Source organism: Amphiura filiformis, chromosome 10 (genome assembly GCF_039555335.1).
Source record: "Amphiura filiformis chromosome 10, Afil_fr2py, whole genome shotgun sequence".
NCBI classification, from domain to species: Eukaryota; Metazoa; Echinodermata; class Ophiuroidea; order Amphilepidida; family Amphiuridae; genus Amphiura; species Amphiura filiformis.
In genome coordinates, this window is record NC_092637.1 from 56,005,788 (window position 1) to 56,024,529 (window position 18,742).

Consider the following 18,742-nt stretch of genomic DNA (forward strand, 5'->3'; position numbering starts at 1 on the left):
GTATATGGTCCTGTGTCACAACCTGGGGTACCTTTGTGTTACATAGTAAACAAATTAAATGTTTCAAACATTATACCTACACGTCTCATTTGAAGTGGATCATCCTCCTGAGCATTTTGACACCCTTTTTTTTTTTTAAATGGAAATCGGTTAAAAAATGAGAGAGTGCGGGCAAAAACAATCACAAATTAGGTGGGATTTAACCCCACCTCTTTTTTCCACATTTACAATCATTCTGAGCAAGTATTAGTCTTTTAGATGACCTTCTGTATTTACTTGGTTTAGATGTCTGGGAGTTCATTTAGACATTTTTTACTAGATTCAAATTTTTAATGGGGGTTTTAGATCAAATTTACGATACGAATCCCTCCTCCTAAACCTCCTCCTCCTAATCCTCAACCAACCTGGGCACATTTCATGCCAAACGTCATAAGAAAATGATTAAAAATTATTTTTAAAGAGGTTAAAAACATGAGTAATATAGAATAAATTAGCCTCAATTTAAGACCTTGAATTGAATCTTCTAAGTGAAGGAATACTCAAGAGACCGTGTTTTGAAATCCAAGCTGCACATCAAAATGCAACAAAACCACCTTTTTGGGTACCCCAGTATATGACACAGGATCATATAGAAGATGCAATCTTACACGTTTAAGATGGTATCTTACACGTGTTAGATACCATCTTAAACGTGTAAGGTTACACGTATAATATTACACGTTTTTTGGTCCATTTGGCCATTCATATTATAGCAAAGGAATCGTATAACTGTTTACTTACAGTATTTGTAGTTTTCTTAAACCAAAGAAGGCTCCATTTGGTATGGTTTTTATAGCGTTATTAGAAAGGTTACTGAAACGAATATAATACAATTATTAGGAGCAGAAGATGATCCAATAACCCAGCAAACACAAAACGTTTTCAACATCATTCGGAAAAGGTTATAAAATGTTGTCAAAAGACGTTTAAATGTCGGGTTATATAAAGGATATATTAAGGGTATAAAACGTTTTTATAACATTGAAAAACATTTTTTGATAATCTACTGCTCAACAAACACAAAATGTTTTACAGAAAACGTTTAAATGTCGGGTTATATAAAGGGTATAAAAACGTTTTAATAACATTCCAAAAACAGTTTTTGAAAACATGATACAAAACATTCTAAACATAATGTTATTTTTGGGTTGAAAAAATATTTTGCGAAAAATGTTGCCCAAAATATTTGCAATAACGTTTTAAAAACGTTTTTATGACCTTTATATAACCCGACATTTAAATGTTATTAAAACGTTTTGAAGAAAACATTTTAAGAACATTTCTGTGTTTGCTGGGGGCAAATGTTTTAACATAATATTATTTACGTGTTGACAAAATATTTGGCAAAAAAGTTTGCAAAAACAGTTTACAATAACATTTTTGAAAACATTTTAGAAATATTGCTGTAGTGTGTTTTCATACAAAACGTTTTAAAACGTTTTCATGACCTTTATATAACCCGAAATTTTAATGTTATTAAAACGTTTTTACCTAAACCAAAAGCCAAAATATAACTTATTTAAAACGTATAAAGACGTTTTTGTGTTTGCTGGGAAGGTTCAAACATAAACTACAATTACAATTCAATGATATATAACAAATAATAACCATGCAAAATCAGGACTCAGTGTATTCGAGTTGTACAGTGTACTTCGGTTGTATTTATAAATGCGCTTTTATAAATATGCACGTGACCACCTCCGCACTGCCATAACCGCTTGCAGATAGTAAGTCTTGAAGTGACTACATAGCGGGTGGTCTTTCTATATATTTAAATGCAAAGGCGGTACAACATGAGACTACTGTGCATCAACATTGTCTATTTTGTTCAACTTTGTGGTTAAATTGCAAACGTTTCCGTCGTCAAATACTTTCAAAATGTTGTTTTTGATAACATATTACAAATTCGGAATCCCCCATTTGTAATACTTTTGCTATTCAATTAGTACTCATATTTGATGATATTTTTCTACAGAGTTCCTTTCCTTTTCTGAATAGTAGTAAATGCATGAGCATCTGGTCACGCTTGCTGGTCTTGGTATGTGGTGCACCTGCCCATAAGTGCGAAAAGTTCATTTATACACATAACCGATCATTGTTCACGATATGCGACATTGAATTTAATAACATTACAACTTACAGGAAAGTCAGACTGTGAAGGCCCGTGAAAGCGCCAACTGATATCTCTTGCAAATTCTGATTGCTCAAATCCCTGCAAAGATTAAACAGACACAGTAAGTTGTTGGTTTTGACCTTGATTTACATTGCATACCACAGGGATTAAAGAAACATTCCTTACATCCACCGTACTCTATTCTAGTGTTTCTAGTAGTTTTTTAGGTGCATCCTACATTCAAACGAGAGCATGCAAATATACTGGAAATACTCCTGTAAAGTTGCATTGTGGAATGTAGGGAAAAGATTTTTATTCGAACGTTAGCACAAATCATTACCAACATAGAAAAATAGGAAATAAAAAGATGCTAACAATATAATACTTACAAGGTGGTAATTTGTCCTAATCCATTGAATGAATCCGGCTCTATTCCAGTAATAAAGTTACCTTGTAAACGTCTGATGATACAAAAATAATTACACAAAAATAAATAACAAAGTATATCAATTTAGGTTGTATGAACACGGAAGCTAAGGTTATCTTTTAAGTTTCTTACACTCGACTCATGTAATCAGCTCAGATATTTGTTATGACATCCAGGCGATATCGGTACGGTTGTAGAGCTGGTGCCAATATCATTATTCTGCCATTAGCTACTGTGGTCTTCCCTGATGCATGAACTCTCTTCCAAATATATTGAAGTGTGTTGATATTTTGTGATATTCTTACTAGCATGTTTCTTTCTGTTTACGGATATTTCTCTCTTGTTGAGGTATAAAAGTGTAGTGAAAAAACTTGACTACATTATCGTCAGAACAAGTTATTCGTATGACCTGCATTGTTCAATTTTAGTCTGCTTGATCGACTGGTGCCAAGTGTTATTACACGGCACGACATTACATTCTTAATATGTTGCTAATTTTAAAAGTTTTTAACAGTTACCATAGGGTATTAAATAAAAAGCACTAAAATTAATGCTCACGTGACCCATGGGCGCCGCCATACCAAGACCACCAAGTGATCAGTAGATTTGCTACAATGCTATAAGACAATGCTTCAGACAAATAGCATCAAAATTGCTGAAAATTGTATAGGCAAATTAATTATAATTTGGGGAATTCTGTTTTTCTAGTATGTTTTCAAGAACTAAATTTTGAAAGTTTTGCTCGACGGAAAAAAAAGTTATCGACGGAAACTCTTACAATAATACTACAAAGTTGCAAAAAAAAGACAAATTTGCTAGAAAATTTGGACATGCATCCCGCGTTTCCAATTGAAATACACATGAAGACCACCCGCTGTGCCAAAGGTCACTTTTCCAGACATCCTGTCTAGACGCTGTAATGTCAGCGTCCATGTGGTCACGTGGGCATTTAATAAATTAAGTGCCTTTATTCAAATGCCCTAAGACGACTGTTTAATATGGCTTGCAATTATGTACCCAAACATCGGATGGTTTTGTACTGACTAATTAATTCACACATCAAGAATTATCGACATTTCAGATGGCATTTCCCCGTGTCATGATGATATGAATTCTTACTTACAATGATCGTAGATTAGATAATCCATTGAAGGTATCACTTTGTATGTGCACAATGCTGTTGTCTTCAAGGTCTCTGAAGGCGAAGATAAAAATGCATGGAATTTAATCTTCAACTGGAAATTAACGTTGTAATGAGTACATCATCTTATTTTAATGGTGGCAATATGATAATTGATAAAGAACACGTGTCCACTATATCGACGTTCAAAAGTAAGGCAATGGCGAGATTGCGGTTTCCCCATACCTTTACGGACAGGAAATTCCACCCTAATGATAATAAATACTGAGCGTTAACAGCAAGGCGTAAGCCATACAATATATTGGTGAATCATAATTTCTTGTGCTATCTTCGAAAACTAGGACCAGCCATTATAGTCCATAATGCTACATGTTTTTTCATAATTATTATGATACATTATCATCAGAAAATTGTGGCCATAATATGTCTTGATATGTTTACAAATGTCTCGATTACCAAAATGAGTGTAATGTTCAAAACTATATAGTACTCACAAAATTGTTATCCAGGGCCGGATTTATCTTTAGTTGGCTCTTGGGTATGGTAACATGATTGACCCGTGGGCACGGTAACATGAGTGGCCCATGTCACGGTAACATCGTTGGCCATTGCTCATCGAAAGGTACAGCGCGAAAAACAACTTGCCATACCGAAAGTAAAATAGTCAAATACGGTTGAAATTGGAACACATTTGCGGCGAAGTTGACACAGTTTGGTACTTGTAAAGGTGAAATTGTTAATTGTGAAACAAATTTGGTTAAAATCCTGAAAATCACACTCACAGGTGACTTTTTTTGGCCCCTCTAGATCGGCTCTGTGGTTAAATCTGGCCATAATTAGTACTTCGAATAGCAAGAGTTGAACTGCAGTTTTGGTTAACCACGCCCAAGAGCCAACTAACTTAAATACACAATGGCTGCTCTTATATATAGTGACATATTGCTACCAGACGGTGTACTTAAAAATACTTACAAACTTTTCAAACGCCACAGCATTTGGAATGTGCCGACTCCCAAAACACTTATTTTGTTGTTCGAAAGATCCCTGAATTCAAGGAAACAAAACAGGGAAATGTTACTTTATCTAGCTAGTATCTAGAGTTATATACAATCAATGCTCGAATTTTTACAGAGAGATGTATAATGTGATGTTATAAAGTCGGAAATATTGATTTTGAGACATAGCCAAACAAAGGAAGTATTTAGCTTTGTTTCCTATTGTTTTGGAAACTCTTTAACTGCTCACGTCTTTTTAACTGGTTGTCCAAATTCAATGGGATTTTCTACAAAATGTAGCTTTGCAAATGCTATTCACAATCCTTAAAGAATCTGAAAGTTGAATATTTCTGACTTCAGATTTTGCTTGATCATACCAACCACATATGCGTTTGCTGAAAGTTCTGACCTTTGACATATATATGTTTTATTGAGATTTATAGGCAAATCCTTGTCTAACCAATATAAAAGACCTATACACATGAAAAAAACCGTTCATTATATGAAGTTTCACAGCTGATGAGATGGTCAGAATTCCACATATAATGAGATAATAATTATAATGAGATCGGCCAAATTGATAATATACAGTTTGATAGCGCACATCAGCACCATAACCCTAATCTTGTTAGTAATATTAAGCTATTACTCACAGCATCACCGTCCGGTCCATTTCGCTGAAGAGTTCTTTCGAAAATGACTTATTCAAATAATTTCCTCTTAGATAACTAGAAATAAAACAAAGTTTACAATTACTGTTCTCAATAGGAATCACGTGAAACTACACTGCAAAAAATCTTTACTCAATATTGAGTAAAATGGTCACAACTCAACAGTTGAGTAAAAAATTACTCAACATTGAGCTCGTACAGGTCACAACTCAACAAATGAGTACAAAATTATTCAACATTGAGCTCATATTGATAAATATTACCCAACATTGAGGGTAATATCTATTAAAATGAGCTCAATGTTGGGTATTATTTACTCAATGTTTTACTATTTTGTTGAGTTGTGACCTTTTTACTCAAGTTGAGTAAAATATTTCTAAGAGTGTAACGTTAGCAATAATAAAATACATACTAAGTAACTACTATAATGTAATATTAATATAATGTATTAATAAATAGGTGTTCTTTTTTTTAACATGTCATCAATTTAATAATTGCGGAAGCGTCTAAGTGCCAGGACTTGGCACAATAATCGTGGCACTTACACTTATTAAGTCGACTTGGCAAGATCGTGGCACTTACACGCTTCCGTAAATAATGATAATTTTATTACTTACAAATTTGTAATGCCGCTTTCAAAATCCGGCAGGTGTATGTAGGAGAAGTCTAGATTCTCACACCTCGCTATGTGATTAATGCAATGACAATTATCACGAGGTCCACATTCTTGTACTGTATAGGAATGATAAAAAATGCAAAAAGTTCCGGTATAATGTGAAAACTCAATAACTAATAATCAATAATCAATAATTAATCAAATTGTTATGTTTTCTTTTTTTTTTTTTTCGTTGCTAGAATGTGTTGGTTTTCTTTCTTGGTTATATCCAAAGAGCAAACATAATTATGTGAAACTTATTCAACATGTCTAAAGATATGAATATTTATGTAAACGTTTAAAGAAGATTTGTATAAAAATGGTTTGAATATCTTGATTTATGTCTACACGACTGTTAATGGATTATTTTAACCTACTCCCTATTCCAGAAAAAATACAGCACTAATTTTTTGGGATAAACAAAATATTATTCTGTTTTGCCAAATGAAACATAGTTAAATCCTAATCCTTTAGTTAGTCCTAACTGGCAATAAAAGTAAAATTTTAATATTTGGCCAATTCTGGCAAATAAGTGCCAAAAACATGCGTTTTAGGGTGTTTTTCGTATGCTGTGACAATCAAGCTCAAAGACTTCAGTTTATGCATTCTAGTTTTTGGAAAAGACATGTTTCATTTTTATAACCCATTATTTAATTATAGTAACACAAAAAAGTTGGAATTGGAGCAAAATTCAAGATTTTGAATGCCTAGACTTGTTCCAAGTCTTTGATTTTTGTGACTCGATTGTCAGAAAACATGCCAAAAATGCATGTTTTTGGCTCTTTTTTCAAGAAATTTGCCAAATATTAAAATTTTACTTTTATTGCCAGTTAGGACTAACTAAAGGATTAGGATTTAGCTATGTTTTATTTTGCAGAACTTGATCATATTTTTTTAATCCCAAAAAATTAGTGCTGTATTTATCTGGAATGGGGAGTAGGTTGTTGACACATTTTAATCTGTGTCAATAACATAGTAAATATCGATTTTTGAGATCAAAATATATCACTACCATAAAATACCATATTTGTTTTACAACAAAGCTCAGATCGGACATATTTCCAAACTTACGACATCCTTCTTCATCTGACCAATCATTGCAATCAAGTCGTCGATTACAAAACATTTCTGGTCCAATACAATACGATTTACGACATTTGTGAGTTCCATTCGGGCACTGAAAGTCATCTGAAACAGAACGTAACAAATACATAGACTTTACAAATGTGACTGAATTGACGACTATTAAAATACTAAACCTAGAACTACGACATATTTATGCCCAAAGGACTTAAGCTTCTCGAAGATCCATCAGTTAAACTCATTTAAGCTGGGGTAGGACCCAAAATTGTATCGGTTTACTTAAAGTGTTCCTTAAAGGAAGTCTCCGGTAACCTCAACATTATGCCTTATATGTAAGAAAAATAATTATCAAGCACGAATCACGTGGTTTTATTTAAAACAAACTCACAGTGACTATAAAAACGAATAAGAACATCCGTCTCTCAGCACGCGATATTCAAAATTCCCGGGTGACGAAATTGTCGAGTGCAATGACATCTCAGTAATACAATGAAGGCTGACGACAATGGAGCACAGATAACCATTACGTCATTGCACTTAGACAATTTCCGCGCGGGAATTTTGAATATCGCGTGTTGAGAGCCTATTGCTTTTATTCATTTTTATGGTCAATATGAGTTTATTTTGAATAAAACCATGTGATTCATGCTTGATAACTATTTTTCTAGCATATAAGGCATAATGTTATGATTGCCGGAGACACCCTTTAATATGCAAAAGGCACGTCCTTTTTATTCATTGCATCTTATTGATATTACCATGACTACCGTAATCATTTAAATCAGATTTCTTTTTTTTTTTGGTAATACATACATATAAATAAGATGTAATTTAAATAAAATGTTATTTTACCCGTACCGCAATTTATTAGGTGTGACCTATCCTTGCAACCTCCACTATCGTGTAGATGACAGCGATACCAATCAGGAACACATTCTCCATTCCCGCAAGTAAACTCGTCATCCACACACTCCCTTATATCTAAAATGGAAAAAAAACCAAGTCTAGGTAGTTGACCAGGAACTAAATGCGATGTTACCAGCAAACAAAAATTAAACGAAAACGTTTAAATGTCGGTTTATATGAAAGATATCAAACATTTCAATAACATTCATTAAACTTGAAGTAAAATATTCTAACATAAAGCTATGGTGTTGACAAAATATTTTACAAAAAATGTTTGCCAAAAACATTTGACAATATCACTTTGACAACATGTTTAAAACATTGTAGTGTTTGTTTTCATATAAAACGTTTCAAAAACGTTTTTATGACCTCTATATAATCCGATATTTAAAGGAGTATTTCATGATCCTAGCATCCTCTTTTTATGACATTTTTCCGTAGATATTCACGAAAAAAGCTTATTCCCCAAAATTTCAGTTGATTGTGATTTTGCGTTTGCGAGTTATGCATGATTATGTGTATTGCACTGTTCCATAGACAATATGTTGTAATTTCGTTCTGGTGGACCAGAACGTAATTCAAACTTTCCGATATTTTTACTAAACGGATTAATCTGCAAGAATTGTTTGTACATAAACATTATGAAGCCAGATGTTTCCAGTGGTATAGAAATCTCAACTTTTTGGAAGAAAAGTGGGAGATGTTGTTGTGGTTCACAAAATGCCCTTTTAAATGTTATCCAAAGGTTATGACCAAAACAAAAACACGTTTATAACACATTTATAATGTTTTAGAATCTTTTTTGAGTTTGCTGGGTTCTTCTCAAAGTGTAAAATAATATGAAGTAACCTGTTTCCGTTCATTGCAATTGAAACTATTAACATTCTCTATACAACCCGATATACGGTTAATCATATGGAATACTGAAATTACTCTTACATAGGCCCACACCCAAAAGACTTGAGTTACTCATAGAACCATCCTTGGCAATCAATTCGGTGGTGCAAAATAAACCTACCGCCTTAATCTGGGGCAAAACCGTCATCAAATATGGGTATAGGAATGCTTGTTAAATTTCCATTTTTACTCTTGCGATATTTTTTAAGAGTTGGTTAAAATCGCCTTTAATATATATTTAATAAGGTAAAGAACTTGCTTTCATTATGTTAAGACACAGCTTATTTTACTCTTGTTGTCGTGTTTGCTACCGAGTTCTATTTGAACTTGACTTCAGTTTTTGACTTGAATTTGTTTTTAAACTACATCATGTAGTTTTCGTTGTTTGCTTTCATATTCTGTTGTCTGTTCCTGAAGAAGAGCAGTTTATCTGCTCGAAACGTCGGTTGTTTTTTGTGTATGTACATTGGGTTGTTTGTTTTATCGTGTATGTTTATGTGCACATTACTTTTCATCACTTGTTCCAGTGTACTTGTGTATTCCCATTGGTCTTCGGTGCACTTCTGTGCACTTCTGTGGGTCTTCGAATTGGTAAATTTTGGCTATCGAACTTAACCTACTTACGAATACATTTTCAGTTTTCCCCCTCTGCGTACTGTTTAGTTTGTATTTTACTTGTTTCCCACGTTGGTGTATATTGCTCTTTTTCTTTCGTATTAAATAACCCTTTCGGTGATAATGCTGCACACAAAAGGTAGTTGCTACTTTAATTCATAGGCGTAGATCCTGGGGATTGGGGGGGTGATAAATCCCCAATATTTTGCCAGGGGATGGTCCATACAATCATCCCCCAATGTTGACGTCTGATAATGGGTTTCTGACCAAACTAACCTCATATTTGCCCATTTCAGCCCCAAAAGTGCACATTTTAACGCGCATTTATTCTACTTTTAAACCATAGTTCATCAGTTTAGCTCAATATAGCAACATTTTTCGCTCATTTTGTCGCCAATTGTGCTGGATTGTCTATACTTCAAGATTTTTTTTCCAACTCCATCCCCCAATGTCAAAAAAAAAATCTACGCCACTGCTTTAATTGAACTTGTTCAATATCGTCATTTCCTTCATGATTCTATCACTTACTGCAATCTTCTTCATCTGACATGTCCCTTTGTCCGTCTATGATAAAACAATCGGGTTTGAAATCACATCGCTTGGAAGCACTGATACAATGTCCAGCTGCACATTTCCAATGTCCTGCCGGACAAGTATACGATTCTGCAAAATAAAAAATATATAAGTATATTGCAGTTTTTAGTTAAATGTCTGGAACTGGGCAAACGCGGCTTCTTCCATCCCACGTAATGTTTCCCAAGTACAGAGACGGCATATGGTTTGTATATCTATTTAAAATTTGCATAATATGTTGTGTGTTTACTGGGTCGGATGTTAGAGCAGATATGTACTCACCGCATCCCGTTTCGTCTGACATATCCCAACAGTCTGCGTACGCATCACACCTGTATTTCATCTTTTGACATTGCCCTGTTGCACATTCGAATTCGTCCTCTTTGCATGAAGTTTCGTTTTTATGAGCTAGATTTAAAACATTTAAAATAGTGTTATGCCAACTTTGGTGAGAAAAAATGGGATGTTGGTGTTTCTGTCTTTAAAATTGAGTGATCTTTTATTTATTCCAGATTACTAGTATATATCTTATTGTCGCTGCAGAGCTATATATACCATGGCATCGACTTTGAACATTAGCTTCGAACTCACTTTTCAATCACATTTAAACTACTGTCTGTGAAGACCTACAAAATATCAGCACTATTAGTGTCATAATCACATTAAATTTGATAAATGTTATTAATATTATTATTTAACTGGCAATGTTAGCCATTCACTGTACTTACGACATGACTCGAGATCCTCATCGATCCCCATATAGCATTCTGGCATACCGTCACAAAAAGTCTCAATTGGAGCACAACGAGGATCATCACGTGATCCGTCACGTGAACATTTACGAAAGAAGGCATCACACGATGTTCTGTTGCCTGCAATGTTTGTAACAAAAGTGTATGTCTCATGATTTACACCTTCAAATTCGGCATGTGCTAAGTTAAACATTACAGTAAGCGAAATGATTAATGTACCAGTTATGTTCACCCCTGTATATCTTTAAAAAGACACATATGTCAACATTAAAACAAACAGCCAATACCGGTAGTCTTTAGCTCTGAGTAAAGATATTGTTTGTTGAAATTGGTTGAGGATGAAAGAAACGGTGCTCGACCCTTGTTTTAATGTGCTAATCAATAGAAGCATTGTGTATTAAGTTCTCCTGCTCGAAAACGATTTGTGTATACAGCCTGTCTCAAAAAAAATTGTGCAAGTGAAAAGCGCCCTCTTTGGCAATTAGAAAATACCATTGTAACATGATGCTTACATCAACGTCAAGGGCGTAGTCTTAGCTAAAGTTATTTAAGTCATAATTTGTTGGGATTGCATCTTGTGTTTACGACCCCCGCATATTACGACCCCTGCCATGGTTAAGCATATAGGTCGCCCCTTTCTTCATTATTTAATATCATATTGGCCGTTATTCAGTGAAAGATTAAGCAATCATGAATAGGCGAGATTGTCCCTGTACCAACTGTGAACTCAAGTAGTCCTGTGGTAACTCTCGACCGGTAATCGTGAGGTCCGTGTTAAAACCCCCGTTGAGGCCTGGTTTTTCTTCTCTCTCAATTTATTATATGTTAGATGTAATATTTTATTGTATTTGTACTTAAAATATTATAGTAGAATAACAATTCCTAAGTATGATCTCAAATTAATAAACATTAACAACAACAAACATTAAAATAGCAATGCATCTATTGAATTTGAATTGTAATTCATACATGTATTCTAAATTTAAATAACTCTATTAAAATGACATCTCGTGATCCACAGCCTTACCCCCTACTCTTCTAAAAAAAAAAAGGTTGTGATTTTTATACCACTGCAAACCTCTAGCTACATAATGTCTATGTACAAAAAAATTCTTGCAGATTAATTCGTTTAGCAAAAATATCGTCAAATTTGAATTACGTTCTGGTACACCAGAACGCAACATTACAATACTAGCATATATGGAGCAGTGTAATACACATACTAATGCATAACTCACAAATGCAAAATCGAAATCAACTGAAATGTGGGAATAGGCTTTTGTCATAAAAAGAGGATGCTAGGATCACGAAATACTCATTTAAGATCATTTAAGATCGGCACCATTTTTGATTGTTGAACGTACATTGGAACTCGTCTTTCCAGTCGCCGCAGTCGTTCTTATCATCACAGATATATTCCTTCCTGACACACGTAGGTGGATACTGGTGTTCGTGATCGAAACCACATAGCATACCATTGTCAGGACTGCAGGTGATATCTGTACGACAGAAAAATAGATTTCAAGCATTTGTTTGTAAGATTACGAATAGACCAAAAAAAAGGGTTATCATCAGGAATTGAATAGGCGAGTAAACAATATAAAATAAATAAAAGAACCCTCGTGTTTGTTAAAGGGGATCTCTTTTACATTTTTATATTTAAATTTAGAGACCAATTAGATATGGATACGATCAACGCAATATTACATTGTCTTTAGTATCAGATAGAAAGATGCAAATCGCAGCCTCCTCTTGTAGACGGGCAAATCTCATATATGCAAATCAATAGACAATTAACCCGTATGAATGAAATCAATCCTTAAACACTTGAGAACGTTCCTGCAATCTCATTGGTTCTTACCCGTGTGATATGACACGATATCACACGGGTCAGCGCGTGTGCATCAACGCGATACCCGTGCACGCTATTTGAACCAATCGGAGGCGCATAGCAACAACGGGACTGATCGATTTTAAGCCCTAGGTAGTTCCTGATAAAATGTAGGATTTAATTTGATTAAAATTTTTAATACTTATGATATTTCTATTTGAATTGAAGTGTTTAAGAACGAGAATATAAAGTATTGTTTTTAGCCGCTGTCGTGCATCTATCGTCTCATATACGTCTAGCCCTCTTCTTTTGTTCCATTATCTATTGTATTTCTTTTGTTCAAAGTCTGGTCAACTGTTGATTATATCAAGTAATGTGGACAGGTCAAGATAATCTGGACAGGTCAAGATAATCTGGACAGGTCAAGATAATCTGGTCAGGTCAAGATAATCTTGGTCAGGTCAATAAATTTTGAACAGGAGAAGTACGTGTTCATATTTAGAAACACTGGCCACATTATTTGACTTTTGGACATTTCAACAAACTTAAAATGCATCAACGTTTAATATATTTTACACGATCAGCATAAATTATTATGCAAGTTTATGCATATTAGATTTAAATGAAGATGGCAAACAATACTTGTGTGTATTGAATGACACCAAAAACACCTTTATTGAATAATGCAAATTAGTTTGTATTATGTCTCTTAAAGCCTGTATAATTAGAACGAGGATGTCAATCTACCTTTTGTCCCCCTCTCCCAACAAACGCAGATTCCGACAAAGTAGGTAACAACAAACAAGAGCCATGAGGTCTTACAAATTAAGTTCAACCAAGGATATTTTGCACCTAAAATGCAGTACATTACAGGCCACAAGACTAGATGTAGAAAAACTACAACAATTTGAGGCCTAACCCCAACCAAAATAGGTCGAGGAGGGTACCAAGGAATATGCGTTGATTTGGTTCAGGACATTTGTTCTATAAGTATATTAAAGATAAATATAAATTCTATGGTGTTAAATGAGTTACCGTCATGTCTAGGTAAAACACACCCACTTTGGTAATTTGACCTTTGAACTGTTTACATATTCATTATTAATATTACGAATATGTATAAAGAATTAATAATAAGAATTAAATAAGGCTATCGAGTGGGACAGGACCACAAATGAATTGAATAGAATCTCCCGTTAAAATCAATGCTGTATTGATTTGATTAAATCACTTGCAACTGATACTTGATAAGACTCGTAGACTCGAACGCAGGACATACGGGAAGAATATTACACTGTCTCGGTGTGTTTTTTATTTTTGGAAAACCCTAAACTTACACAAGATAATCATATCAGCTTTTCCAGTTTGTCTTTTGGAAAATGAATAAACCATAACAACAAATTCGTTTATTTTGGCTCACTGTATATGTAAGATAAACGGTTCAAAACAGACCATTACCATAGATAATCGGTGTCTTGTTGAGGTTGATGGTTCGCATGTTCGCTGGAAGGCTCGACCCCTTCGGGGTCTCGCCTTCCGAGCGACTAACATGCTCACCATACCTCAACAAGACACCGATTATCTATGGTAATGGTCTGTTTCTCACCCTTTATCTATTATTATATAACACGGGCGACATCATTATTGTGGGCGTAAAACAACTCGGCTTAGCCTCGTTGTTTTACTTAAAATGATGATGTCGTCCGTGTTATATGAGACGATAGATGCACTCCAGGGGCTAAAACCAATACCTTTATTCTCTAAATGTTACACCTCACTGTATAATATAATTTCTTTCGTATAAGGAGTTCTTACCAAAACTGAACATATTAATAGTTGATGCATACTTGATTCTATTTAATATACAGGGTGTAACAATATAATTTATACAATTGCATTTTGACTTCTCAGGAAAAAACTAAAAGAGTTATTGCACAAATGTGAAATACAATCAGTAATATCTTGGCTAAAAGAAGACATTTAGTTGGTTTCTTTACTAGCTTGGGTTCAAAAGTTATGTCCGATTAATTAAATCGTCCAGAAAACGTGTTGGGCCATGTTTGCGCAAATCAAGTTTGAACCGCGTAGATATGGTTATTGTGCATTAAACATGAAAGAACTGACACAAAAGGATTATAAGTGGTGTTTTTCATATAATTAACATGAACTTAATTATTATATGATATTTCTTCAAAATCTATAAATGAAGTCATGACATTTTTTTTCAAATTATCTTATAAATAAAGTAATTTCTCATATCCCTGAGATATCATTGGTAAAACTGAGAACAGTTTTGCATACATAAGCATAAAAATAATAAAATTTTCCAGCTGGGCTTCTAGCTGTTCTGTGGTGACCACTGTTGCCAGCATTTCTGTTAACAAATTCTACATACTTCTCATAGTTATATGTAATTGTATGCCTTGATGGAAGACGTGAGTTTGGAAAATGAGCTATAAACAATCTCATGGTTTCTGCTTGACTCCATGTGCTACCGAATGTCACAACCATAAAAATACGCTCTTCCAACGTGAATTGGGGTTGAAGTTGTTGAGCTGCATGCACGATTTCTAGTAAATGAGGTTGTTATGCCAGTGCTTAGTTGTGACTTTCAAAAACTCAAGGAGATATTCTATTGTGTAATCATTTCCAATTGTTTAAAACTAAAACTTAAAAATCATAAGAGCACCGTCCAACCGGTCCATGGTTCAACTCTATTCAGTCACTTTTGTAACACTTAGAAAAAAGTGGCCCTAGTGGTTTTAAGACTAGGTTACATAAGTGGCCATATCTTCACTTGTATACCATTGATTTTATTGGAACAAAGCTTATCTGGTGGCCAAATAAATTATCTTGATAGACATATAAATATCCAACCAAAATATAAGCGGCATACTTGTGTCATTCTATTTTCAAAATTGTAAACATTTTATTGTTACACCCTGTAGTGTGATTCAAACAGATTTTGTACATTTTCTGCGTTCATTTCGTACGTGCAAAATATTAACGGCCAAAATAGGCCATTTTGCTTCGTCATATGAGAGTAATTTTGAGTAATTGGACAGGCGTATCGACTTGTTGATAGCGCACTGGTAGTTACTCACCCTTTTGCGAATCAGGTAAATCACTTCACGTATTACAGTAATGGTTAGTTTCAGTATTACGTGAAACTCACTACAAATCATCAACTCACCACCACAATTATTTTCCTCGTCACAGTCCATGCAATCACATTTCCCGTTACATCGAGATGACGGTCGTAGGCACCTGCCATTATTACATCGATATTCATCCGCCGAGCATGTGCAATCTTCTTCATCTACTTCGTCAATACAGTCGGGGATGCGGTCGCACCATTTATATTCATGCGCCCTGGAGCCATCAGCACATGTTTTGAAGTGAGTTGCTGGGAAAAAATTAAATACATAAGCAACAATAAGACACTGTTGATGGTTTTCTTCCCTTTTCACCCTTCTTGACATGCTAACCTGATACACATTCCATTACTACAGGTGGATCTCAAATTATGAAGTGAACATTTTAGTAAGGCAGATGTACCGTACTAATGAGAAAGCTAGACTCTATCGCATGATACTCACCATTACATCTTGCCTCGTCAGACCCATCATAGCAATCAGCGACACCGTCACATATGAATGTTGGTCGAATACACATCCCATTGTTACATAGAAATTCACCCTGCCAGCATTCGCGATACGCTACAGATTGAAAGTCATTAAAAAAAAATCGAAGAAAATAAGACAAATTAGACTCGAAACTAAATTAAAAATGGTTATAGAGAGGAGTAAATTAAGGTTTTTGATGGGGAGGGCGCTAATTTGAGCCTAAATTTTACGATTCTATTGCCATGGGGTGTGGCCTGGGTTATCCTACTTCGACATACGAATAATGTCCATGAGAAGGTTATGGAGATATATATACGACATTCCTCCTCTAATTGCAAAATCCACAAACACGAAATATTAACAAATAAAAGTATCTTACTGCAGTCTGATTCGTCGGATTTGTCGCCGCAATCATCTTTGAAATCACACCACATATCGTGTGGTATACAGAAGTGATTTTTACACTGTACGTGAGATTTAGCACAATGAAAGGTCTCTGAAAAGAATACGGAAAATAATGCATTATTGTTAACTCGATACCTATCTGGCATACTGCATACATTATTTTACACTATGCCTGAATTGAGTGAACTACTTCGAAATGATTCAAATATTAATTTTGACGATATTCGCCGTAGAAGTGATGACGTAACGGGATTAACTACCACCGCAATAGATTAAAACAATTTCGGAATTTATCGCAGTGCACTAGTACGTTCACGCGGTACCTCTGCATTGAACCATAGATGTCAAAGAACAGGGATAAAAACCTGGATCATAATTCTATAAAATATTCATATCATGCTGATCGCTCGTACCTGTAAAATTAGTATCTTTGAATAGAGCGGCATTATATTAAATCTATGATTGCAGACATACACACATGATGAGTGCAACCTGCTTGTAGTGCAGGGTCATATATTTTAACATATTGCTATGGTAGATAATCTTGCTACAACGTCACTTCTACGGCGAATAGGGATGTTGTCGGCTGGGAACGTGTGACCTGACGGACACATGTCGAATAGATTAAATAACTATACACAGATTTGCACGAAATGATCAAAAGTATCGTGCTTTGCTGTTTCTTAGGTATAGAAAATGGTTTAATTGAAGACCGAATTAAAAGTAATAGTTTGCGTATGACGCCCTGTCAACCATACCAAAAATACCGTACTGCGCAGGTCAGCAAACAATCACGTTGCGCCTTTGCCCTGGCGTCAGACGCAAACTAGTCTTTTTAATTTGTTTTAATATTTTCTTACCACAATTCTGCTCGTCTTCACAGCTTGGTTTACAATTACACGTCATATCACAGCGCTCTATTAGCGGTATGCACGATGAATCCTGGCATTGAAACTCGTCTGCGGCGCATCCTATTTGCACAAAGAAGAAAGTTATACACATTGAGAGTAAAAGAAGATTCAAACAGCGGAAAGCCTAAGTTATTATATTATGTTGAAAGTTTAGGTTATAAATTGCAAAAAGAAACTTATCATTTCTACAAGGTCATATCTTAAAATCCTGTCCATAAATATGAACCAAAATTACACACAGAATTACTTCAGTACTCAGCTCTAAACACATGTCAGTAACCAAGCAGTGTGTTGGGTGCCAATTATGTGGTCCAGGAAGTTGGATGGTTACTGGCCAGTGTTTAGAGTAGAGTATTGAAGTAATCCCGTGTGCAATTTTGGTTCATTTTTATGGACAGGATTTTAAGATATGACCCTCTGAAAAATCACAAGTTTCTTTTTGAGCCTGTATTTCCTGTATTTCTGGGGTGAATTAATGAATGATTGGTTGAACGAATGAAAGAAAATTATTTCACAACTTTAGTTTTACCTACATATAAAAGCAACAGTGTTTACTACATTTTTCGATTCGCTTAGCCCTAGAACATGTCAATGTAATCAAACTATGCGATTCGCTCGGTGAATGTATTATGGTCATTTGATGATAGAATCAGTGTTATTTATAACCGCAGGATTTGAAATTCATTGGTACATATATGAAAGCAATCTAGTAATGCATTCCTTCAAGGCATCCTATGCCGTGTGGATTCATGTTATTTGGTCATTTCATGATTTCCTTCATTATGCTCACTGGTTTCAACTGATTTCTCTTCTATAAAAGTACAATTTCATTTTTTAAGACATATCAAAAGTGCTGAAGCTCGTTCGGGGACCTCTTGGGAAGCAAATACAGACACCCACAACGAATGAAATACCAGCAAACACAAAAATGTTTCTAAAACGTGTTAGACGTGATTTAAATGGCAGGTTATACAGATGTCATAAAAGTCATTTTCACATTAATGGTCGCACGTCAGTATTTTAACAGTTGTGGGAGGACAGGGTATTGATTCAGCACTCAGCTCAAGCATTTTCACCAAGTATACAGTGTGCTTCGAATATA

The 18,742-nt window shown here is 34.7% G+C and overlaps 1 protein-coding gene across 2 annotated transcripts in view; it reads right to left on the minus strand.

The window, feature by feature from the left end:
* LOC140163051 (uncharacterized) overlaps nucleotides 1–18,742 on the minus strand; it is a 396,194-nt gene that overhangs the window by 6,347 nt on the left and 371,105 nt on the right. For both annotated transcript variants that reach the window (XM_072186409.1, XM_072186408.1), the window contains 17 exons: nucleotides 17,590–17,700; nucleotides 16,704–16,820; nucleotides 16,298–16,417; nucleotides 15,892–16,104; nucleotides 12,232–12,366; nucleotides 10,844–10,987; nucleotides 10,398–10,523; nucleotides 10,071–10,205; nucleotides 7,983–8,105; nucleotides 7,113–7,229; nucleotides 6,004–6,118; nucleotides 5,369–5,443; nucleotides 4,693–4,764; nucleotides 3,703–3,774; nucleotides 2,542–2,613; nucleotides 2,180–2,251; nucleotides 781–852 (listed from right to left, as the gene is read on the minus strand). In XM_072186409.1, coding sequence (XP_072042510.1) covers nucleotides 781–852; nucleotides 2,180–2,251; nucleotides 2,542–2,613; nucleotides 3,703–3,774; nucleotides 4,693–4,764; nucleotides 5,369–5,443; nucleotides 6,004–6,118; nucleotides 7,113–7,229; nucleotides 7,983–8,105; nucleotides 10,071–10,205; nucleotides 10,398–10,523; nucleotides 10,844–10,987; nucleotides 12,232–12,366; nucleotides 15,892–16,104; nucleotides 16,298–16,417; nucleotides 16,704–16,820; nucleotides 17,590–17,700 — 1,891 coding nt within the window. The remainder of the gene's footprint in view (nucleotides 1–780; nucleotides 853–2,179; nucleotides 2,252–2,541; nucleotides 2,614–3,702; nucleotides 3,775–4,692; nucleotides 4,765–5,368; nucleotides 5,444–6,003; nucleotides 6,119–7,112; nucleotides 7,230–7,982; nucleotides 8,106–10,070; nucleotides 10,206–10,397; nucleotides 10,524–10,843; nucleotides 10,988–12,231; nucleotides 12,367–15,891; nucleotides 16,105–16,297; nucleotides 16,418–16,703; nucleotides 16,821–17,589; nucleotides 17,701–18,742) is intronic.